The sequence below is a fragment of the Ischnura elegans genome, chromosome 1 (genome assembly GCF_921293095.1).
Source record: "Ischnura elegans chromosome 1, ioIscEleg1.1, whole genome shotgun sequence".
Classification (NCBI taxonomy): domain Eukaryota; kingdom Metazoa; phylum Arthropoda; class Insecta; order Odonata; family Coenagrionidae; genus Ischnura; species Ischnura elegans.
This window is the reverse complement of record NC_060246.1, coordinates 49,860,531-49,887,241: the sequence shown is the minus strand read 5'-3', so window position 1 is coordinate 49,887,241 and position 26,711 is coordinate 49,860,531. Positions and strand designations below refer to the sequence as shown.

Below are 26,711 nucleotides of genomic sequence, written 5' to 3'. Positions count from 1 at the left end.
AATGATTCGAACAGGAATTTAGCTGATTAATGAATGTTTTAATTTTATGGAAACAATTGGGCATATAATTAATTCAACTAACATCGCTTTACCCCCACTTCTGCTGCCAAGTGCTAGCTGACAATCTGAGGCATTTTGCAAAATACAAGCTCTTTTCCACCGGATTTTCTTCAATTATTTTCAGTCCATCTTTGGTAGTTCTCACGAGATAAGAAGATGAATTGGAATTGCTATCAGGGAGAAACCAAATATTCTGAGAAAATATACCTTTGACTGGGACTGTAACAATAAAGATTTATAGCACCACTCATTAATTGTAACTTGATATATGTTTTCGGAAAAAAATACCGCATCAACTTCCGAGAAGCTCTGCTGCTCATATCGAGTTTCACCAGAATGCTAAGACTCCGTCGTATTTTGACATTTATTTCTTTGCGTAAAATGCTTAAATAAACTCAGAAATACTTCGTGTTTGATCTTATTCTTTTTGAAATTACGCGCACATTACTAATATTTCAATTCAATTAAGGTGTAACATCAATTGACGAAAGTCATTCTTAGACACCTTTTGTGCTAATAGATGACTCATGCAGCGGTTGACCTCCACAGAAATGGGGAACTTCGAAGCTGGTAGGAAAAAAAAGGTCAGTGGGGGAGAAAAGGGAGGGCCAGAAACACGTTTCTATTGTTCTCGTGTAACTTGGTATTTTTTCGAAGCTAAGATCTTCGTAATATGATCCCTGCGCGAGCTGTGACCTTTTTTTTATTTCGAAGAAGAGGAAAGCCTCAGGGGGGGGGGGCTAGTGCTGAATGGAGAGGGATACCGGATCTTGGGAAATTCGCTAATGTAAGTATCCCACGGTACTCACACAGCAGTTGACCTCCAGAAATGGGGAACTTCGAAGCAGGTAGCCAGAAAAAAGTCAGTGTGTGAGAAAAGGGGGAGGGCGTGAAACACGTTTTTATTGTTCTCGTAACTCGATATTTTTTTCGAAGCAGGGGTCTTCGTAATGCGATCCCTGCGCGAGCTGGGCCCTTTTGTTTGATTTCGGAGAAGAGGAAAGCGTCAGAGTGGGTGAGGCGAGTGCTGAATGGAGGGGGATAGCGGATCGTGGGAAATCCCCTAAGGTTGCTATCCCACGGCACTGAGGTTCTCCTGGTGGGGGGAATCGGGGATTTTCGGATTTTTTTACCCGACCATTTTCGGTTCCCCTCGTCGAACTCTTTTCACCGCTAAAATCCACGAATTTGATGTAATTCGTCAACTTGCGTAAAACGGCGCTGCGAGCACTAAATGACTACAGTTCTCTACATTTTTCCGAGTCAACTACCAACGACGTGCGTGCGACAGTGTATGACGCGAAATTCAAAGTATTCGAGGTATTCGAGGCGGTACTTTTCGCATAACTATTCGAAACCTCGAATATCGAATACTTTCTAATATTCGAGGTATTCGAGTATTCGCGGATACTATTCGCACATCTCTAGTTTTCTAGCATACTAAAAGTCCTATGCAATATCACATTCGTTGTTCCTGTCCTCATAACTTTATCACAGTTGGCACATGTACCCTCTCAGGTAGTCTCTGCACCGAGATCCCAATTGGAGGCTAGTTTACCTCCGGAATAAATTACCTGAGAGAAATCATGACTGATATTTAAAAAATTTAAATTTAGAATAATTTAGAATTTTAAATTCATATGAAATTTAACTTCAGAAATAAACCAACCTCAAAGCACCCGCGTGCCTCTGTTGAACATGGAATTGCACACCTGACATGCGGGCATGCAAAATTGGGATGCTGATTGGAGCACGGCCATCATCAGTCCAATCCCGCACTTCCAGGACCAGTCTATTGAGGGTAAAGTCAACTTTGTTTTCAACAAAATTAGAAGGAATATTTTCAGGGGTAGAAGCACCTTCACTGTATCCAATTGCACTGTACAACTTGGCTCGTTCTTCAGGGGTCATTGCATTTTCAAAACGTGCAACTGTGGACGAGAGGACAGAGAATCATGAAAAAAATGCACAATTTTTAAAAAAGTAAATAGCTAATTTAAAGAATATATTTTCAAGTACTTTAGCACTGCTTTTAAATGTGTCAAAATCATGCATAAAATAAAAATGCATTGTTAATGAGACACAACCAAACAATAATTTCAATTCATAACAACCACTAAAAATGATTCAGGCTTTAAAAATTAATATTTTTGTTCCAGTGTAATAAGTAAGGAGTTCAATTCTCAATCTTGTATTCTAAGTAAACTCATAATGCACTAGGCATTAATGGAAGTGATATGAGCTATTCACAGGAGGTAAACGGAGGTATGAGGTTCCCTACAGCTGCAGCAGAAGCTACGTGGGACAGAGCAAGTGATCTATCTCCCAAAGGCTTAAAGAGCATGAAAGAGCAATACAACTTCATAAATGGAACGCATAAGCAGTCGCTGAACATTATGCCTCCAGCCCTGGGTATAAAATAATATTTAGCCATGCATGGATATTGGCGAAGATGGAGGATAACTATCCACGCCTTACACATGAAGCCATCGAAATAGCGAAAAGGCCACATAATTTCAATAGGGAGGGTGGATATAACCTCAGCAGCATATGGAAAGGGTTCCTGACCCATTCTAAAACCATATGGCTATTGCCTTCCATGGGAAATTCAAATCAGGTCAACAATGGGATAACGAATCCTATGTAAGATCGGGACAAGAACGTTTTCCCTATCATTCTCTTGTAAACACTCCCAGTAGTAGGAGTGAAACATTGAGCAGAAAATGTTACCACTACAGCATTTCCCAAAAGCAACTTACCACATATAATTTTTAATTTTAATCAATAAATTTTCCAAAAAATAACTTTTACACAAAATCTACAATGAATATGTTTCTATTTTAATGAATTAGAATTCAGAGTTATTCCACCTTGGTAATTGTAAGTGAAATTTTGAATGTATGGCTCTTGATTACAAGGAAAAGTTAACCATAGTACCAACATATGTACATATTAGCAATGCTGAATTTCAGTTATCTCACAAAAGCTCTGGTTTTCAAGACCTCACTTCAGTGGCTGTGTGATGCACAATTGCGTGATCATGAGTCAGTGGCCTTTACGGTAGCTTGGAGTTTCAGATGTCTAATCATGGTGACTACTGTGGGAGCACAATCATGCTGTACGATCAAGCAGCAGTTGCCTCTGAGGCAATCTGTGCACAATATGACTCTGTGGAGGTTTCTCATCCAAAAGTTTTCAATTATGTACTCAGAAAATAACAGTTCAACTGCCACATTTTTTCCAGGAATTGGCTACAAATATTTTTATTAATACTCACAAAATCTATCATCCTACCAAAAATATTGAGATAGAGAAAATACTTCAATATTTTATGGGAGAAAAATTCTGTAGAAAGTTAATGAATGGCTAATTTTATTATTTTTAGTTTATATTTAATGAAAAATACAAAGGACGAGTTGGTTCTTAAATTTTTTCTGTTCTCGGTACCGGTTCGGTCCTCCACCGTCTGTTCTCCATTCTCGATACTTGGTTCCAAAGATGAAGTCTTATTATTTGAATTAATGGCAAATTTATACGAACAACTACAAGAAGTGAATGCAAATAATTTCACCAAAGGTGTAAATAAGCAGGATGACTGCGTAAAAAAAACTCAGGATCATCTCCATAATTTTATTTGCAAGGAAAAAAGTTTAAATACAGTAGACTCGAATTGTTAAGAAGTTCACAGGACTGAAAAACAGGAGGTTAGTATGAATGTTTCTTTTACGAATCAAAGAAAAAAACCAGTATATAACATACGCGATTAAATTATGCTCAAATATATAAAAATAAGAAAATTCGATCTCTGCATTCCTTCAGGGTTTTCTTCTGCATCAGATTGTTTGTAGACAACAGTTTCGCAGGCTATCCTGCCAGCGTCTTCAGGTCAAAGGTGTCGGCTGTTGGTTTCTGCCTCACTTATATACCGTAGGCTGGATGGGAGCTGCTCTGTGATTGGCTGTCTGACTAGGCGCTTCTCTCTGATTGGCTCTCTCTTTTATGACTCTTTTACAGGTGCTGTGAAGGAAGTATCCATCTTCTCTATTGAAATTCAACGGTGATTTTGAATTTCTATTGCTTCCCTGATTTGTCAGGGGAAGTATCAGCACTCCTTAACTAAAAGTTTCTTTTCCTCAAACTGGATGTCGTGGCCAGGTTCTGACCATGCATGTTCGGCGATGGCGGGGAGTTGAAACTGTTTGTTCTTGGTTGCCCTTTGGTGTTCTTTAATCCTTACATGCATGGAGCGGCAAGTTTCCCCTATGTAGGATTTTCCACGGGAGCAAGGCACCTTTTATACCCCCTCATATAGTTCTTGCAGAATTATGTCCTTGGGCCCGGGGAGGAAGTCCCTAATCTTGGTCACACAATTATATCTGGTGACCACATCACGTTTTTTAAAAAGAGAGAGCCAATCAGAGAGAAGCACCCATCCAGCCTATGGTATATAAGCGAGGCAGAAACCAATAGCCGACACCTTTGACCTGAAGACGCTGGCAGGATAGCCTACGAAACTGTTGTCTACAAACAAGCTGACGCGGAAGAAAACCCTGAAGAAATGCAGAGATCAAACCATCGCGGCGGAAACCTACATTCTAACATTAACGAGAAAATCCGTTTCAGTTTCTCAATCTAGGGACGGGGCATAATGTAATCAATGGTTCATATCTTTCCGAATACAGTAAGTCACCGATATATGAACTAGATGCGTTCCAAGACTTTTCTCGTAAGTTGATAAACCTACAGTCCAGCCACCATGGGTTGCCCGAAGACAGGTATAATGGTCTAGTCTGGAGTGGGGTGCAAGGTTCCAAGGTAAGAAAGTGAATCACCTACGTCACTTGCAAACAAGAGGGTTCCCTGAAGAATGGAGCTGGAAAGGAGGATGAGCATGAAGGACCCAAAGGAATAATCCCTTGTTTTGGTGATACAAAGAAAGGGGTTGTTTTGATGGTTCAGGCTTATTTCAGGGCTCCATATGCATGAGACAGCATTGTATGACTAGGCGAGGGTGCGAGGTGAGTTTGGGGGACAGCAATTGGCTGCAAACCGTGCTGGCACAGGGTTTTCCCCTTTCTTTTGTGCTGTCACCAGACAACTCTCACCGGCTGGACTGCATGCAAGGCATCCAGGAGTACGGTTATCCTACATAATGCAACACTGCATCACAATTGAGGGATGACTCACAATTGTGACGAACTGATTTAGCTGGGCATGCGACACAGCCAGAGCTGAAAGAAATTGCTCTCCGCAGTAAGGAAGAACGAGCGAAACACTAAACAGTTCCTAACTTCACATCGGATTCAATGACAATTTGTTCAGATTATGCCCACTGTGCGAGTTCCTCTACACCACACAGCGTCGCATCGGCCATATCGAAAGGTGCCAAATACGAAGTTGAAATTTTTGAATGCTCGTATCTCTGAAAGTACGTAAATCCATTGTATGAAGGAAGAGGACTAACTGTAAGTTCAATTTATGAGCAGTTATGAGTGGGTAACCATGATTCCACAGGAATGATGCTTATTATATAATGTTGCATGTATACTGAAGAAAGAACCATATTTGACGCTATTGGGCACAATACACGAGGAGAACTTAAATGTGGCGTAGTTATTAAAACTTAGCGTAGTGTATATCCACCTAAATGCCGTTACTTATTCCTGGAACTTGTAATATATTTCATTTTTTAACTGCCGGGACTGGGACTGAGGTTTGTAATTTCATGATAACAAAAATTTCGCAATAATGTTTCTTTTACTATAGATTGGATAGGCCAGTCGGCGGGAACAACTATTAGCTTCGTAATTACAAGAACTTCGTAATAACGTTGTTTGTATTAACGAGAGTCTACTGTAACACTTTTTTAAAAATGCCTGTTCGACCAATATGTCACATTAAATCAGGCAGCCACAGGTTCTTTCTCACGGTTTTTCTTTAATTCAACATTTGTATCCCATCTGGGTCCGCTCTATTCATTTTTCACAGAAACATTGCCTACAGTATTGAACACGCATTCACTGAAAACAGAAGTGGAGGATGTTGATTTTTAAGGGCTGTGTGAAATATGCTTGGAGCAGTGAGCATAATGCATAGATAATTAGCATAGCATCAGGATCAATATCGAAACTCCCCCAACTTCTGACATCATCCGGTAATTTGTTGTAACTTGTGAGTCAGTTCAAAATATATTCTGTATTCTGCGATTTATCTCAAATTCTTATTTTAATTGACCACTTATTTGCATGCCTCACTGTCACAGGTCTTAGAACCTCAACTCAACATGCAGGTACAGCGACACCATGGATAAACTGCCGTGGCTAAGCCTGTATGGTAGATACGGGTGCCGCTGTTCACACACCTAAAACCGCTTTCAGACAAAACGATTTTCTGCTGGCAGCCGTTCACGGCATGGCACAGAGCATAGCAGAGAGTTGTCTCATCTGATAGCCACCTGAATTTCATGCTATTTTAGCCATAGACGAAGTGTCGCCGGGCCAGATTGAAATGGATGCTGTGCTGTCAACCGTGTGATTCTACTCATTTGGCTGCTTTCAGGTGGGACGTCTTTTTGCCTGCTGCCGTCCTTGGCATGGTGCCATGCTTTCAAATAACCATAGGTCTCTATGGATGCCTTCGAGCGAGTCGAAATGCGCCATTGACAGAACGCTGCCGTGGTCTCCACGGTACCCATTTAATCCGGCACCACGCTGCACCATCTACAGCGTGAAATACGCACAATGCTACCATGAGACCGCTTTCAGATGGGATGACTTTTCGTCGGCCATCGTTCATGACATGGTGCCATGAAATTCAGGCCGCTTTCAGACAACACAACCCTCAGCATTTCATGGCACCACACTGTGAACGGTCGAATGTAATAAGTAATCCCATCTGAAAGTGGCCTTTGAAGATATCCATACTATGATGATTTGAAAGCGTGGCACCGTTTCATGGATGGCGGTTGGTGAAAAGTCAGCTCGTCTGAAAGTGGCCACGGATATGGAAATGTTTCAATGCTGGCAAGAGCGACAGACTGACAAACCCTTGCAGCGGCCAACCGCAAGTAAGAGTTTTATAAGAATATTTTTACAATGCACAATAAAAAATACTCAACCTTTCTCATGCTGTCTTAAATGCACGTTAGATCACAGTTAATGGTTTGGAGATACTGATTATGATTTAAAAAATTATGTAATTCATGATTTAAAATTATGTGATTCAAGTTCTTCTTCACTGGAGATGTCTAAGGAAGTTCCCGTCTAACATTTCTCACATTGATTGAGCTGTGAATTACAGAGGCAGGGGAATAAAAATGATAACGAAATGATTATAATCAATACTTAACAGAGTCACTCACAGCACCCTCACTGATTCCAGCATTCAATAATTTACATGGTGGGGAACCCAATAACAAGGAAGGAACAGTACCATTAAGACAAAAATATGCAACTCTAGTTTATAATTATATAATAATTGTAAGATTAAATTAATCCTCATGCAGGAAAATAAATGTTTTTCTATTAAAAACGCTTTGTACCGACAAAGCAAAACAGGATTCCATGTTATTCGTTGGTAAAAGGTTTCATAGTTTATATCCAAATGAATGTTTAGCTCTAAAATATGCAATAACTTTAATCAGAGGCAGCTAAAAATCTTTAGTAATAGGAGCTTATTTTTATATGAAATAGAGTACAATAATTATGTGGGGCAAAATTTTAAAATGTATTTCTGCATCAAAAAAATAATTCCAATTTCTCTGTATCTCTTCTCATACTGAAAGAATATAACACATCATACCAACATCACTGGAAGAATCATCTTGCGTATTGGCACCCTTTCCTTTTCCTCCCCACCAAGAAAACCAACCAGCATCTTTCGCCTCCTCTTTCTTACTTTTCCTTCTTCCCACCTAAAATAAATAAAAATACTAAAAATGGATGCCAAATAGCGAAGAAAAATCAATTAAACATAAGTCACTACACATACCTCCAATTCTGTCTTCTGCCTAATGAGAGTAATGTTAAAAACATCAAGCTTCTTCTCACAATCATCAATTATTTCTTTGGTTTTAGGATTTGGAGATGTTAACATATTGGCATATGCCTCAGCATAGTGATGACAAAGGGCTCGATGTTCTTTAATATGATTCCAATCCCAGTTGTTCCACCGTCTTCTGAGTTCTTCTTCAAGCACACAGTTATAGGCAAATTTCCACCTAGAAAGAAAAATATCATACTCATATATTAAATTGTTACAATTTAATTCCACAAATTATTCATTTGAACAATATCATATAATATTTATTAAGGTTTTTTATATTATGTTTTTCCAGCTCATCCATGCTTGTCATCCACACTGTCACTAATTGGCATTAAGTCCACTAATGGATTTTTCTGCCGAAGCTCATTCCTTTCATCTGTTGCTAGTGCCCATACTCAATACCATTGCCAGTCATTTCAGATGAGTCCAGATATTACATCATATTCTTGAAAATAAATAGGGCTACAAAAACTAGTTAGCAAATAAAATCAAATGATTTGGGCATTACTTGGTGGAACGATGAAATGTTCATGGTAAAACAAAACTCAGTATTATTCCACCAACTTTTATTTTAACAGTCCACTAGTTTCCACGTTTATACCATCATTATCAAGACTAACAGCAATAGCGTGCAGCGTCCATCCTTAAATACCAACACCAGTGTGAGGGAAGGAGGGTGGGAACTAAAAGAGGAGGAGGGTGGGGTTGGGCATTGTAGGTTGAATTGTAGGGTCAAAACACAAAGTATAAAAGCTGAGGGTAGGAAGGGGCAGATAGAAGGTCAGGTGGTAGCGAGGTTAATTGGAAGGGAAGGAAGAGGATTGTCAAGGAAGAAGTCAGATTTTAAACAGTAGATAAAAAATTAGAACATTTAAATACAGTCATATCACTTAAAATTTTGGTGTTACGGGCAAGAGTGCATTTGGTGATTTCTAAAATATCCAGTTTTACACTTTTGTCATGTACATGTAAAATTTTAATATTGAAATCACTGTTGTGGCCGGATTCGGATAGGTGCTTAGAAAAACAACTGGCCTCCTTCCTTCGGCTACTCAATTCCCTCCACCCATCCATCAATTTTACTTCTGAACTTGGAGGTGACTCAATCCACTTCTCAGATCTCACGATTTCCCTCAAAGAAGGCAAACATGACTCCGCAATCTACCGGAAAAGTACCTTTACGGATGTACTTATCCCCGCAGACTCAAACCATCCTTACTCCCACAAGATTGCGGGCATTAACTCTATGTTAAACAGACTACTTTGTATCCCAATGACTGCTTCAAGTTTCAACCAGGAACTTGATGTAATTAAATCAATATGTTCAAATAACGGCTATAATGATGACCTCATCCGTAAATTACTGGCCAAAAAAACGTGACTAAGAGTATCGCCCACCCCAACCAGTTTGCTGCCGGTCCCCAAAACAGAACCCAAACGGTGGTGCAAATTACCTTTCCATGGCCCCCTGTCTTACATTGTTCACAACCTCATACCTAAAGACAAATACCGAGTGTGCTTTTACTCCCCGACCTCCCTAGGTAAAGTGATTTTTAACTCTAAGGACGAAGTGCATCCTGAAGAAAAAAGTGGTGTCTATGCCCTGACATGTGATGAGTGCAATGGTGTGTACGTCGGTCAAACGGGCCGCAAATTTAAAACTCGTGTTGATGAACACAAAAGAAGTGCTCGTTTGAAAGACTCCTAATCCCATTTTTCTAAGCACCTGTCCGAATCCGGCCACAACAGTGATTTCAATATTAAAATTTTACATGTACATGACAAAAGTGTAAAACTGGATATTTTAGAAATCACCAAATGCACTCTTGCACGTAACACCAAAATTTTAAATGATATGACTGTATTCAAATGTTCTAATTTTTTATCTACTGTTTTAAAATCTGACTTCTTCCTTGACAATCCTCTTCCTTCCCTTCCAATTAACCTCGCTACCACCTGATCTTCTATCTGCCCCTCCCCCCATCTTTTATACTTTGTGTTTTGACCCTCCAATTCAACCAACAATGCCCAACCCCACCCTCCTCTTCTTTTAGTTCCCCCCCCTCCTTCCCTCACACTATTGTTGGATATATAAGGATGGACGTTGTATGCTATTGCTGTTAGTGTTGATAATGAAGGTATAAACGTGGAAACTAGTAGACTGTTAAAATAAAAGTTTGTGGAATAATACTGAGTTTGGTTTCACCATGAACTAGTTAGCAATTATTTTCTGTACAGCTTATTTCTTTGCATGAATCAAAATTACCCTAGCTTCCTCAAACTCCAAATGAAAAGGCCAGAATTGCAAAGAAGGTCTGTTTTCACATGCTGATCCATCAGCACATTTCCCAATGTGACCCTAGATAGGGTCTCTTGCATTCAACCCACATAATGTAATCATGTGGAGTTGTCCAAGCTTTCTTCTCCTATTTTTTATGTACACATATCAGACTTAGTTGAGCAGGTTGGACCGGCTATTACACGACAGAAAAGCCTTATTATTAAATATAATTTAATTATCCATTCATTGAATTAGCCATATATTAATCCTTAAGCCCAGATTTCCTGAAATCCTCTCTCATACCTTTCCTACTATTTTCTTAAAGGTAAAAATTGCTAAAAAAAATTATCAGCAATGGGTTATGTATTTCTCTTGATAATCCATACGTCCCTTGATTAATCAGATAATCCAAGCTCTACTGTAAACACGTAAATATTATTGCATGAACAGTAGTAGGTATGGCATTACACTAAAAATTACTCTTCCACTAAGACAAAGGTATTTAAATACCTTAAGAGATTGGGGACAGTGAGAAAAATGGAAAATGGAAAAGTAAGATTTTCTACAGAGAGTTTTGAGCATGTAATAAAGAAAAGAGTTACTCTTGATCAGCCCAGTGATAGCTCAGGATATTTCTCAGGAATTCTAAAACAAAAAAAATCTATGAGTACTTTGAGTCTTGAAGACCCTAAGCTCAAAAAAACCAATGCAAAGAGATTTATAGCCAATAGCTACCAATACGCAACTACATGAGTTTCATCCACGGCAGGCAACATTTAAAGAACATTAGTTTATCATTTTCCAACAGTTTTAATTTTCATATTCAACTAATGCCATAAAAATGCACCCCAGAAATCCCACTTAGTACTCAACCAAAAAGCTACATCAATGTGCAAAAATATTTACCAAAATTACAAAAGACTGCAAAATACTGATCCAAAGTTTTCAGTAAACAGCAAGATAAGATCCATAAGTACATATAACCACATGATGATGCTTCATTAATTTTAAACTGAATTTCTCAAATACTATAAATAAATAAATATATTTAAATGGATTGAATTTAAGCTAAATGTCATAGTGTTTATATTAATCATATAAAATGAAATATCAAGAGTAGATGCTTACCACTCTTTGTAGTGCCCCTTGTATCCCACAACATTTGGGCGATACTTTCTATAGCGAGCTGCAGAACTCATTCTTTGAAATGCATCCAAAACTTGCATTAGATCATGGTACTGGTGCTTACTAATTCCTAGGAAAAATGAAAGCATCATGGAAAAACTAACAATAAATTATTCTCAAAAAATAAAACTTGTGCTAGCTGGAGGGTGGGCCTTAAAAATGTATTCCACAATAACTAATTCATTGCAACTAAGTCGAGTAATAGGTGAGAGAGCCTGAGTAGGGATGGGCAAAAAATACCGGTATTCCGTAGTACCGAGTACTATTTTTTTCTACTCCGGTAGTAACGACCAGTATTTAAAAGTGGTACTACCGTGCCAGTACCAGAAATACTGGTACTAGTATGGCTGGTACTTCGACAATGCTGCTATTTTATGTTTTATTAATCCACTAACAACTTAGACCTTATAAGCTACTTATAAGGTCGAAGACCATAGGTTCCTCAATGTTTAAGACTAACATCTAAAAAAAGTGAGTGTTGATAAAATTTCGAGCGAAGCTAATTTTAATGAACAGAAATATTACCAAAAACGGAATAATTAACTGTACACTGTATATATTCCTGAGGATTTGATTTCATGACTAGGATTTTTGGCAATGAATGTACTATTCCATCCCACTTTGAAGTATCAATTAGATATAATAAAAAATCGAATTAAATATAACTTGCACAGTAATTTTACGATGGATGAAGCTAAATAGCTAATTGTAAAAAGTTCAAAATTGAGAATAGGGTGGTTTCCCATTATTTTTTTATTGCCTAAATGGAAAGATTATTATTCCTGGAGCAATTATTTCATGCTTTTAGATTTTTAAATGATGATAGCTATTTTCCGCAATAAAATGAAAAGTGAAAATTTTCAAGAGTGCAAAGCGGGCTAAGTATGAATGCTGGGAAAAGCCTGCGTGACGTCTGGCAGCTGCTGTTTGAGGCCACCTGGGTGCGAGGCTATGAATGCCGCTACAATAAAGGCTGCTTGCTGCCGAGCATGGCGGTAGCGTAAAGTACCCTGCTAGCAGGTAGCAATGGACTTAAAGAAGGATTACAGGACAACCCCGATCTATCGTTCCCGCATTCATCGTTCGTCTTTCCTGGTCCCAAATAAAGTTCCATAAAGGCAATGTAAAAATTACATCTTTACTTCTGAAGTACCTTTCTCATTTTCTCATCTTCTTGGAGAACAATGAGTTTTAGGCAAGCATTACCATTATTGATATAAAGACATTTTATCATTTATATAAGGAAAGCAAAATAGTCAAAGTTATGGAGCTGCAAAAATTTAATTATTTCTCCAATTTGCAGTATTTTAGGCAAGGCTAACACCAATTCTAGTAATGTAAATTCATAAAATAGTTTGTGTTTACATTAGGTGAGTGTAAACATATTTTAACTCACGAAGATAGAACAAAAATTCAAATAATTTGAGTATTTTCCGACACCAAGTGAGTGCTTTTTATACAGCCAAAGTTTGTGTCTGACTGAACCCGTCAGGTCTTTGAATGAGAAGATTTATTCGTTAAGATAATGATAGAAGACACTCTGATGACAGTGCAAAAGTTTGACAAAAATCGCTGGCTATAGGGGAAGCAATTACCTGATGGAGTTCCTGAAGAAACTTCACACACAAATCGCCAGGAAAACAGCAAAACTTACAACTAATGCACAGAAATTGTTTGTATGACGTTGACTTCTTCAACTTCATCGCTATAACCTGGCCTCCAATGTCTTTTTTATGTGTTTAGTAAAAAAATGCCTTATCAGTTATCTGCCTGGTAATTTAATTTTCCGAAATACCGGATAATTAGGGCAATGCAAATGCTTATTTTCAACTTATTTTCGTATTTTACCAATTATGAAATTACTGGTATACCGGTATTTTTTCGATGGTATTACCGGGGCAATTATATTAACAATGGTGAATTCTGTTAGGTACAGATAAAAAAGTGAAAAAAAATAGAAGTATAAAATTTAAATGACTCACCCAACACTAATTCTTTCATGTTCAAAGAGAGAAGAACTTTAGGCTCTTCAAAGTTAAATATTTCAGGCTTGGGTGCCAAGGTAAGTTGGGCAAATGAGTCGATGGGTCCAAGCACTTGAGAACAAAAGAAAAGTACATAAGATTAAAAATACAATTACACAAGAACAAAGATACGATAGAATTAACTCACTTCAAGAATGCCCTTTATGTCACTCGTATACATATCCCTCAGCAAAAACAACAATTAGAGCTCTGTAAGAACCAATATTTCAATGAGTTAAGGAGGAACCATCATTTCAAACATGCCCAAAAACCTCCCCTCATTTTGAGACATGTTGTTACTCATTATTTTTTCTATCGAATAGTGAAAAAATATTACTATATCATTGGCCATTTAAAAAAGATTTATGGATTTGAAAATGACGGATTTCCACCTTGAAATACATTGTCTTTATGGGAGAATGATGACCTTCCCTTGTAAAACATTTTTTATCTCAAATTTGGCCCGAAATATATCGTTGAAAAATTAGCACAGCATAGAATAGACATCGATGCCCAATATTTATATTTTTTTAGAAGGGGTTACTGATATGTTAGCATCAGTATTTAAGTTTAAAAAACATACTTCCGGTTGTCTGCAGAGCGAGCAGCCATTATGCTGCGGAGGTAGTGGCAACGTTGCTAAGTATACGGCGGTTAAATATGAAGAGCGATATTGCACCTATCGACTGCTGTGTAATTCCAGTGAATTGGATTTTTCGGAGTCATTTTTATACCAATTCATGAAACGATTATTCAGTTCATCTCAAAACGTGCTGTGCACCGAAATATGTAATTTATCAGTGCTGGTTGTTAAAGTAATTCCTATAAGCGCCTAAATTTTATTAAACATGCAAATAATCATGATCGGAATATAATACTATCCTTAAAATTGTGGGCGCATCGCTTCAAAAGCGAAAGTGATAGAATTTAATGAGACTTGCGATAGTTTATCTGTTCTTCAGAATGCTACTTCAAATTGTTTTATGTTTATTTCGAAAAATATACATCGTTTTCAACTTGTAGAAAATACTAATTTAAATAGAAGTTCATTATCTAGCGCATTATGTATTTCATCGTCAATTTAATTGATATTAAAAGTCTAGAATAAGGCCTACAGGTAAATGAATGTACCACGAGACAAGCATATTGCTGTTGGGTACCGACTATGTAGTATTTGGAAATACAACTTCGCGAACGTACTAATTAATTTCTTGTAAGCATTATGCCGTCACGTCGGTACCCCAGAGGTGAACACGGAAATGATCGCGGGGGGGGTTTTTTGCTCCGGAGGGCGCGCTAAATTTACTGCCACGAGTGGGCATCCCGCGGCATTTATACTGCATATAGTAATCGCTTATCAAACGTAGAGAAACGCGTAGTTTTGAAGGACTGGTTAATAGTCAACATCTGTCTTGCCGAGCAATTTCCATTATGCTGACGACCTGATTTTTCAAAAATCATCTTCAGATGCTAATATGAGGATTTTTTCAACTGAAAATTATATTGGTATCAAAACCTGCGGTTTAAAAAATTCGAACGAGTGTGTTCATTGTTGGACTATATGGTGGATAGAAGAAATCGGAAATGCTTATAAGTGAAGTGCGCTGAAGGAGTGGTCGAGGGGAAGGAACGCGCTCCCTCCCCTCTGTATTTCAAGCTACGATGCTACGAGCGAAGGAGCAAGGGAAGAACACGTCCGATCTTGCATGTGACGTCGTTGCCTTCAAAGCGAAGGGGCGACGGCGCAGCAATGTGATATATGCAGTTTGCGTCGCCTGAAGTTCCCAGTCCGTCTCGTCATGTTTGAATGCGCTTATGCTACGCTTGTTTCTTCCGAAATTATGCTGTTTTGACTATGTTGAATATATCAAAAAACGAAAAAAAATCTTCTTTACGTCTTAAACTATTTTTATTCGTCTTCAATATCCCAAGGCCGCACAACAATAACTTTTATTATGGCAACGTAAATAAAAAACAAAACAAACATTCATCATCACCTTGAACGTAAAAATGCAAAACCCTACAAAATATTAATTTTCACATTACAACACCTCCCCTCGTTCGAGGATGATGGAAAGGAACACAAAAAACATCATACATAACTTCGTAACTTTAGTTGTGAGTTTCTTACTCCAACTTAATTATGCCCATTTCTTTGGCAAACAATAATGTCTTAGGTCCAGACAAACTCTTTGTCAAACAGTCTGCAATGTTACTATCAGATTTCACATATTTCAATGAAATCTCTCCCTCCTTCACAGCCTCTCGGACATAGTTGTATTTTACCATGAAATGTTTACTCCTCTCATTTACTATGTCATTATTGGCAATGTATATGGCACCTTGGTTATCACAAAAAATGGTGCAGGTCTTTGGAATGAGGCTGCTTTGCTTCAATTCACAAAAAAACGGCCTCATCCACTGGATTTCACACACACATTTATAAATAGCAACATACTCAGCATGCGTGCTTGAGGTGGCTATGCTTCTCTGCTTCCTACTTTTCCAAATCATTGCTCCACATCCCAGCGTGATAACATACCCAGTGACAGACTTTCGATCATCTCTATCACCTGCCCAATCTGAATCACAATAGCATGCAAAACCTTCACCTTTCCTGAAAACAAGTTGATAATCACATGTACTCTTTAAATATCTCATTACATGTTGAACTCCATTCCAATTTGTTACAGTGGGGTTGCTACAGCATTGACTAAGTTTGCACACTGCGTTTGCAATATCTGGACGAGTATTGGTACTCAAGTATAACAAGCTGCCTATTGCACTCTGGTATTTCTCCTTGCAAAAAATTTCTCCTTCTCCTTTACTCTCAAAATTTGCACCTGCTTGTAGTGGACAAGAAACACCTTTACCTTCTAACATATAAAAATCTCTGAGAAAAGACATGACATACTTCTTCTGACTCAAAATGACAGTTCCCCTGTTTGGTCTGGTGAATTGGATGGACAAAAATGTGTTCACCATACCCAAGTCCTTCACCTGAATTAAGGATGCAATTTCATTTTTGAACACACCTACTTCTTCCTTCTCACCTATAATCAAGAAATCATCAACATATGTTCCAACAATTACATTGCTCCTTAAGTACACACAAGGGTCACTGATACATTTCACAAACCCTAACTCCACCAAAATCTTACTGAGAAACTCATACCAATTTCTCCCTGACTGTTTTAAACCATAAAGGCTCTTCTTCAACCTACAAACAAAATAATCTCTGTTTACGTCCATCCCTTCAGGAACAGACATATATATGGTCTCATCCAGCTTGCTGTTTAAATAAGCCCCCACCACGTCTAGGTGATCTATTTCCCAATTATTTTCCACAGCAATATAGGCTAACAGACGAACTGATTTCCTTTCAACAACTGGACTGGAAGTGTCATGATAATTCACACCGTATGTTTGAGTAAAACCCTGAGCCACAAGTCTTGCCTTAAATCTTACAATGTTACCTTCGTTATTCCTTTTAAGAGCAAAAACCCATTTACAGCCCACTACTTTCATATCCGGTCGTCTTCTCACGATGTCCCAGGTCTCTTGGCCTTCGATGTTCCGTAATTCTTCTTCAATGGCTAACCTCCAGTTGTCGGCTTGAGATCCTTCTATGGCTTGGCGGTAACTGGTTGGGACATCATCTTTTCCAAGGACAGAACGGGTGACGTTGCAGCATTCACACGGTCCTTTGGGCACCCGCTGCCGATTTGACCTCCTCAGGACTTGAGGATTTTCCTGCTCTTGTTCCTCATTCTGGACCTGGGCCTCTATTTCTGCATTTTCCTCTCCTGGCCTCTGGGATATGGCTTGTGGCATATGTGTCAGGAGGGCTGCATCAACTTCTTCTTCTTCACTCGATGTGTCTTCTGTCTGGTCACCTTTCTCACTGTTTACCTTTCTATGGAATGGGAACACAGTCTCATTGAATATGACATCTCGACTAATAATGACTTTCCTTGTATTTAGGTCCCACAATCTGTAGCCTTTGGTGCCCTCTGGGTACCCCAGCATCACTGCTTCCTTTGCTCTGGCATCTAGCTTGTCACCATGGACTACTCGATACCAAGCCTGACAACCAAACACCCTTAGGTACTGAAAATCCTTCTCTTCAAGTTCTCTTCCAAGCCACCTCTTTAGTGGAATTTCAGAATCTATTGCTGTTGATGGACAATGATTTCTTAAATGACATGCGGTTTTTAGGGCCTCAGCCCAAAAATGTTTTGGCATACCAGATTGTTGCAGCATAGCACGGATGGTATTCAAAATTGTCTGGTTATACCGCTCGGCCAGACCATTTTGCTGAGGAACATATGGTACAGAGAGACGATGTAGGACTCCACTCTTCTCAAGGTGTTTCTTGAATTCATTTGATGAGTATTCCCCACCGTTATCACTCTGGAACTCCTGTATTTTAGTTCCATGTGTGACTTCCACCATTTTCTGATATTTTATGAACTGCTCAGTGACTTCACTTTTGGCCTTCAAGGGAACTACAACAATGAAATGAGAAAATTCATCAATAAAAGTGACAAAAAATCTGCAGCCACTCAAAGCGGCACAGGGCATAGGCCCCACGACATCAGAGTGGACCCTTTGGAGGACATATGTAGTCTTACTGTCTTTTTCTCCATTGTAGGAAAATTTCAGTCTCTTAAACTTTCCCTGTATACATGCTTCACATTCTTCTTCCGTCTTCTTACTCATTAAGTTCCGCAATGGTTCTATCTTCATCATCCCTTCATGGTGCAGGTGTCCCAAACGGTTGTGCCATGTTGTTGCTGCAATTTTACATGCTTTCATACCTTCATGTTCTTCAGCTTCTTTTCTTATTTGTGAAATAGAAGCACTCCCTTCAGTAGTGAGGTAATACAGGAAACCAACGCGATACCCCTGGAACAGAGTAGCTTCTTCGTCGCTAACAGTAGTCTTTCAGTCTCTCCTCACAATGGTCAAGCCCTTCTCTTCTAATTTCCCTTCCGAAATCAAATTGTCTTGGAGGCAAGGAATATATAACACATTAGTTAACTTTATTTTCCATCCACCACATTCATTCGACATCTGGATGGTCACTGATCCTTGACCTTCTATTTTTAGTGATGTACCATCACCCACAGTTACTTCTCCAGAGAGGGGTTTGAAATCAACAAACAAATCTTTCCTAGGGCTCATGTGATCCGATGCTGCTGAATCCAGTATCCATGTGCCGTTGTTTGCATGGTTTGGATTTCTTTGCATGCAGAGTACTTTATAGCCTCTTGATACTACTGATGCTGATGACTTCTTCTCTTCTTCATCTTGCTTCTGTATGGCAGGACAAAATCTTGCAGTATGCCCCTCCTTTCCACATGTGAAACAAATGTATCTCCTCCCAATAGGTTTCTTTAGAGCATTTTGTGATTTATTTTCACTGCTTACTTTAGGTCTGTTTGGCTTCTTCTTTACCTTGAGAACCTTGTGTTCTTCTGTCTTCGCGTAATCCTCATTTTTCATTCTCTTCTCTTCTAGCAGGAGTTGGGACTTAACATATTTGGATGTTATGTCTCCTTCATTTGTTCTGTAAATACTTCGTATAAACCCAGCATATTTTTCTCGAAGCAGACCCATGAGGTAGAACGCAGCCAGTGCTCTATCCGGGAGATTAATGCCACACTTAGTAATTTTACGGTTGTAATTCTGGATCTTGCTCATGTACTCCATCATGGAAAGGTCTTCCGTTTTTTCGGTATTTACCATTTCCTTTAGGAACATTATCTCCTGGAACACGTCGTAAGTGGTGCACATGTCTCTTAATGCCTCCCACATATCCTTCGCTAGGTCCAGTCCCACGATATCATCCAAAAATGAATCATCTACGTATTGTATGATAATGGCTCTGGCCTGTTGATTTTGTCGCTGACGGCGCCTAACCTCTTGTGGTGGGAGTTGGCTTTCGTCTTCCATTTCTATCTCGTTTCCATCACTGCCGAATGTTATGTATGGATGGAAACCTTTTACCGCTTCCCAACAATCTTTCTTCATTAAAAAAGCTTCAATTCTTACAGCCCATACATCGTAATTATCGCTGTCGAGTATTGGGATACACGTCTTCTTTTCTTCCGCCATTTTTGATGATTCCGAACTTACAAGGAACAATTATGGGGTTCACTTCTTCTAACCTCAAACGTATTCGCCGTTCACACCATCAAAAGAAAAACTTCGCTTCGCATCAACACTTAGTGTTTAAGTCTCATAATCTATCAAAAAACGAAAAAAAATCTTCTTTACATCTTAAACTATTTTTATTCGTCTTCAATATCCCAAGGCCGCACAACAATCACTTTTTATATTGGCAACGTAAATAAAAAACAAAACAAACATTCATCATCACCTTGAACGTAAAAATGCAAAACCCTACAAAATATTAATTTTCACATTACAACAGAATATTAGTAGTCTTGTTTTAACTATAAATCTTTGTGTCATTCAATTAGAGCTTAAAAAAACTTAAATGATGTCAGATATATGTCGAGTTAGGTCTCATTCTTTTTAGAACCTCGTGCGTGTTATACAATTGCTGAAAGATATCTAGATATCTTCGAGGTCAGCAGGTGACTCACCTAGCATTTGGCCTCCAAAAACTAGGAGAATTGAACATGAGACCGAAAAAGGTCAGTTGGTGAGATGGGGTAGGGATGAAACACGTTTCCATTGTTCCCCTGTAATTTGATATTTTCCTATTTTCGTGTGGGGTCTGGGAAAGGGAAAAAAACGGCGGAGGCATTGACTTATAGAGGGCCGAGTGTGGTTCCGTTAAATCTACGACATGGTTATTATCCTACGGCGCTGAGATTGCCCCGATTGTTGTCTAATCTCTTGGGAAGGTCCATGCTATGTGCTAATTTTTTTCTCTATAGCTTCGATGCTCAAAATAGGGGTGCGCCTCTTACACACGCTTATACAGTAGTTAGCTCTTCATTTTATAAAGGATAATAAAAAGTTTCCGTAATACAAAGTGAATCTATTGGTCCAGACAAAAAGCCTATGCTAAATGGTCAGGGACTTTGAGAATACAAAAATGTTTTTTACATAGCAAATCTTGACCTCAGTCCCCAGGAAAAAGTAATATTCATTTTTATGAAAAGCTCAATCTTAAAACGATTAATAACGGCTATTTTAAAATGGTGGTTTGTTTTATCTATATATATTTTTTAACCACATCTTGCGTTGGATGGAAAGACTGGAAGATGGAAATTATAATGACTGGCAGCAGATCAACGACAAGCATGATGAAATTTTAATTTCTACTTATGTATTTCGAAGAAATATACAGTTAATGAGGTTTTTCAAAGGGTTAGGAATCAAATATGAATACTTTTGAAGCATATTTATGGAATTGAAATGATTGAAGCATTAAATCTGTTAATATTGACGATAGAGCTTCATTTGAAATTTGACAACCCATAGAACAAAACGAAGAATTCAATTTAAAGTCTAGAATTTAAGAGCAAGCAACAATTACCCATGTAGCTGATGCATATAAACAAATCATAAGTTGACTGCGAACCAATGCTGCTGAGAGAGTTTTAAACGATGTAAGGAGGGAGCCCAACAACCCTTGGAGTCCAAGATAATCCCTGTTGAGAGGGGTAAAAAAAGGTAGGAGCTCAGTGTGTATTAGAGAGGGGATGGAATAGTCTCTTGGGGCTCAGTCCAGCATCCATGCAAAGGAGAGAATTTCACCATCTCGAAAGGGTTAATGCATGGTAGAATATGCATTTTACGATACTTCAAGTCTTTGCATCCACTGCATAAAACATATATTGAAGAATACTCTCACAGATATAATTCAAAACATTTAAAACTATTCCATAAAGACAAATCGTGGTAGAAAAACTAAAACAACATTAAGTAAGGTTCATAAGTATTCTAGAAATCTTGAAATTTAACATAAAGAAGTCCTGATTTTTTGGTCCTGATGACTTTCATGATCGAGAGTTTACTGTACAGCTCTGTTAATTAAAAAAAAAAAAAAAAACAGATTACGGATGATATTTATGAATATCTCAGTAAAAGTGAACGCACAATTATTACTCATAAATTGAGAATCTACTTTAGGCCAAATCTCTTTATAGTATGCAGAAAAATTATCAATTAATACACATATTTTCCAAGAAATATAGATAGCACTTGGACTTTAGCATCAATTACATTATAAAATGATGTCATGGAATAGATTTCATTCATTATTCATTCATCCATAATTTAAAAAAATATACAAGCTCCCCCAAAATTTTCACATGAAAAAGGAACAAAAATGTCCCTGAGGTCATTAGCCAGTATTCCTGCAAGAATAAAGTATAACAATAATAATCTCCAGGCACTATTTATGGCATATGATACCTTATAAACTTTTTAAGACTATACAATTTTCCCAAAAAAATAACAATAAAAGATGAGACCACAGTTTAGATAAAACCTATACATACACTTTGACGTACAGGTAAAAGTGTCAGGGAAATTGCATTTCCTAAGGTAGCAGTGTTAGAGTATAAAGTAAAAATTAAATCTTGAAATCACAAACAGAATTTACTTTAAAGATGTAAAAAATGAAAGGCATGAGGGAAATATGCTGATTAAATTTTTAAAATCCTTTTCAGCCAGACCAAATGCATTATATACAATAGAGGTCCCTTGAACCATTTAATTACACCAGATCTATGGTATTTTAAGAACATCTTAATGCAAGAATTGTAACTACTCTTTCAAAATCACTAAATGCCCAAGCAACTACAAAACACACTTACAGTATGAATAGTCTTTGGGTTGATACTTTATTGAGGCAATTCCTTTTTGGAAGTGATCCATTTTCTCTTCATCACTTAGACTTATGAAAGAAGTGGAGTAGCAATTCCAGTAGACAGCAAAACCTATCAACTCAACAAGCTGAAACAAATCAAATAATTTACCTACAATAAATCGCAAAATTGTAGAGAAACATAGTCAAACCAATTAAGGCAATACATAGTGATGAGTCAATTTGCTTGGTTCTCGGTACCACCAGTTCTTGAGTTTCATTGAGGAATTGGAACCAAGGCCACAAACAATTGGAACCAAAATATTTGCACAGCACCAGATTTGATAGCATTTCTAGATCACAATTAAAATCTTGTAAGTAGTTTAATAAGGGTGATGTCAATGATATTATCATATATGAGATAATATCATGAGTTAACTCTGGCTGTCATTATATAAGCAACAAAAATCACTTTTAGCTTTAAAAAATATTCATTGACAAAGAAACCTGAAATGAACCAGAACCAAACACTGGGTTGGAGAACCAATGTGAGGAACTGAACAGGAGTGGGGGAAAAAATAGAATGCAACCATCCTTAATTATCTGCTAACTGGTTTCAATTGAAGGTTTGCAAAGAGTGTAATTTGCATATTCCAATTACAATTTGAAACAAAATCTTGAAAGAGATGTGTATCTACCTACGGGGAAAAGAATAAGGATACCATTCTTAGCCCATCAAGAGCAAGGCCAAGAATGATCCCACAAGTGGCTATTGACAAGTAATTTTAAACATATTTTTCCCTAGTAAATATGTTGTATAACACCCCAATCAATTTAAAAATAGGTTCTGGAAATATTATTTTTTGCAACACTTTTAAAAGTACTATACCTAGTTACAGCGTAGAATAAAGTCCTTAGTTTTGCTAAGAAAGTTGCCTAAAAAGTAGTATGTAATTATTTTTTTTATAAGGTCTCCTAAAATTTTTTTCCATTAATTCAGATAATAAGAGTCATTTTTGGAACCAAGTATTGAGAAATGAGAAATGATGGGGGAGAACCGGACTGGTACCAAGAACCAAAAATAAAAATAAGAACCTGATAATCCTTACTTCAAAGCACAACACTTTGTTGCCTATCACTCAAGTAAGACTTAATCCAATTAAAGGCTGCACCTCTAATATCAAACTTTTCAAGTTTTTGTGGTAATATACCATGATTGACACAGTCAAAATCTTTAGAATAATAAAATGAAAGCATTATGGATTAAATTCTGTTATCTAAATCACCAAATATTTTATTCTCAATATGGTAAATGGTAGCAGTTGTGGACCTTGATTTCCTAAAGCCATGTTGGGCAATAGATAATATATTCAGAGATTCCAAATAAGCCATGAGACGCGAATAAAACACTATCTCAAAAATTTAACCGAATTGATTCAGCAAGGAGATGAGAAGATATGAATTCATTTTCCATCAATTACCCTTACCTTTGCACAGAGGAATGATTTTTGCTACTTTGGGTAGACCTGGACACATACCCACCCGTAAAGAATAATAATGAGGGCATAATTGCAAGGAAAGAAAATCGCTTTATTACAAACAAAAGAATCTCTTCAAAGGCAGAGGTGAACTTATTGTTTAGATTCCGGATAACACTCTTAAATTCTGAATAGGGTGGTTTCCTATTATTTTTTTATTGCCTTAATCGAAAGATTATTACTCCTGGAGTACGTATTTCGCGCTTTTAGATTTTTAAATGACAACATCTATTTTTCGCGATTAAATGAAAAGTGAAAAATTTCAAGCGCGCGAAAACGCGACGCTTAAGTATGAATGTCGGGAAATATCTCCGTACGTCGTATTTCTGGTTCCCCCTCCCGCCCGGTGAGATGACCTTGAGGCGAGGCTTAGCTCTGATACGTCGCAGGATGCTAGCGGATAGCTGAGTACCTTGCTGAACGGTAGCGCTTGGCTTAAAAAAGGTTTATTAATACCTTATCAAACGAAGAAAACTTTCCGACATTAGCCAGTTTTAATAGGTGATTATTAAGACATGTTTCTCTGAGCTCTGTGCCTCATGCATGCATTGGTAACCTCAGACGATGCATAACTCCTATCCTCTCGTGTAGAAACTAGGTCCCTGTGACGTCATGCGGAGTGGAATCGCATGGGCGCCAATCTGGCCTTTTTCAAATGAGGATAAAATTTGACCCTTGCCATTCGTCTAAACCGGTATTTCAAAAACCAAATAATTTGTGTATTATGAATACACTAATGGTGGGTAACGAATCGCAATCAATGCCTTTCGTTTTCTTTGATGAAGGAAACTACCCTATTGGAAAAAGGCTGAAGAAATAAGTAATTACAACGGCTTATTGTGTGGAAATAGCTAATATGATTCATTTTGGGTAGTAGATGAGACAGAAAAAATCGTTAAGAGCAGAAGCCATTTGAAAATTATCATCAAAAATAGAATTTCCCAGGGGGTCCAAGGTTTTGAAGTCAGATCGTGGGAAGCGCGTCCAAAATGGCCGACCTGTATGCGAACTTGTGTGGCTCCTGCAATAATTCTCTAACATCCTCGGAAAAAGTCATCACGTGTGAACTTTGCCCACGTATGTTTCATCATAAATGTTCAGGCCTCAACGAGCTGATATTAAAAGCAGTAACTGAGTGCAGAGATATATTTTGGAAATGTGCCTCTTGTCGTTCAACGAAGTACATGATTTCAAGTATGGCGTCAGACATTGAGACGCTGAAACGAGAGATAGTTCTCTTAAAAGACTCTATTCTGACCAAACAACAGAAATCGGTGTCATTTGCTGATTCAGTGCGAAAAACTGAGGTGACTAAGACCTCGGCATCTACATCACCTAAAACTACGTTACCCGCCGCTGCTCCCTACGAGAAACCTGTAACACGCCGAACTTCAGCCGGGAATCCCAAACAGGAAACGATGTCTTTTAATAAGACGTCGTTGCAAGCAGCTAAATTCATGGAGCCTACTTCTCATCGTGAAACTACGTCTCCAATGATGCAAAGGGATAATGGGTCGCCGGATCCACTTCTTTCGTCAAGCCAACCGGAGCTGGCAAAGGACCTCGACGCCTCAAATGCTGGATTCACGGAGGTATCTTATCGGAAAAAACATCGCCGAACGCGGCTATACGGCACGGCCAAAACGGACGACGCGTGTCCTTTTAAAGCTGTGCCAAGGAAAGCTTACGTCCATGTCTGGAGAATGGATCCAGAGACCGACCCGAGTGAGTTGAAAACATATTTAGACGCCAAACTGAAGGCTTCAGTTAATATTGAATCTTTACAAGCCAGAGGTCCCTATGCTTCCTTTAAAATAGAGGTGGACCGTAGACTAGTTGATAAACTATACGACGCTACGTTATGGCCAGATGATACTGGCATTGAGAGATTCAGATTCGCCCAAAGTGATGTTATTAAAAAGACAAATTTCGTAAGAAACCATGACGCAACCAATGACACTCAGGATTCGTGACTAGTCCGCGAACTAGGCTCTGATTGTGGTGGTTTTGTTAAGTTCCTGTACTTAAATGTTCAATCTGTCAGAAATAAGATTTCGGAACTTGAAGTTTTTATGCAAGAAAAAAAGTGTGATATTCTTCTATTGACTGAGCACTGGCTTGTCAAAGACGAAATTCAGTGTTGTGCCATAAATGGCATGAAATTAGTGTCATCATTCTGCAGATCCAAGAGTAGAGGTGGAGGTGTTGCTGTCTATGTGAAATCCTCTATGTCAGCTTTACCTATTTCAATCAAAAACAATATTGAAATGGTCTGTGAAAGTGCTGCTGTGATACTTAAGTTCAAAAAAATTCGTTTGGGCATTTTAGTCATCTATAGATCTCCGAGTGCTTGTTTCCATTCCTTTATGACCGAACTTAGTGACACCATTCAGCATGTGATTAGTGGTAAAATTGATAAATTGATACTATTTGGTGATTTTAATACTGACTTCTTTAGTACTTCTACACGATGTGATGACTTACTTGCTCTCTTCCAGTCTTTTGGTTTAGTCATTATTAATAGCAATCCTACAAGAGTAACTTCTCAATCCTCCACTCTCATTGATCTTGTGGTGACTGACATATCAACCAGCAATATTGCTTGCGAAACTATTTCTCACCTACTCTCTGATCATTGTGCAATCAGCATCGAGATGAAATTGCCTGATCCAAATCCCAACAAAACCAACCATGTCTTTAAAAGGCTCTATAATCCTGTGAACATCGAAGAATTCTTGGCTTGTCTAGCTGCCGAAACTTGGGACGACAGTGGAAATTCTAGTGATGTA

General features: G+C 38.1%; 1 protein-coding gene across 1 annotated transcript in view; it reads right to left on the bottom strand.

Moving 5' to 3' along the window:
• Positions 1-26,711, bottom strand: part of LOC124159790 (vacuolar protein sorting-associated protein 13) — a 295,602-nt gene that overhangs the window by 243,846 nt on the left and 25,045 nt on the right. Inside the window, exons 5-10 of the mRNA XM_046535708.1 lie at positions 22,395-22,533; positions 13,552-13,665; positions 11,513-11,639; positions 8,050-8,278; positions 7,861-7,972; positions 1,730-1,991 (exon numbers count right to left, since the gene is read on the bottom strand). Coding sequence (XP_046391664.1) covers positions 1,730-1,991; positions 7,861-7,972; positions 8,050-8,278; positions 11,513-11,639; positions 13,552-13,665; positions 22,395-22,533 — 983 coding nt within the window. The remainder of the gene's footprint in view (positions 1-1,729; positions 1,992-7,860; positions 7,973-8,049; positions 8,279-11,512; positions 11,640-13,551; positions 13,666-22,394; positions 22,534-26,711) is intronic.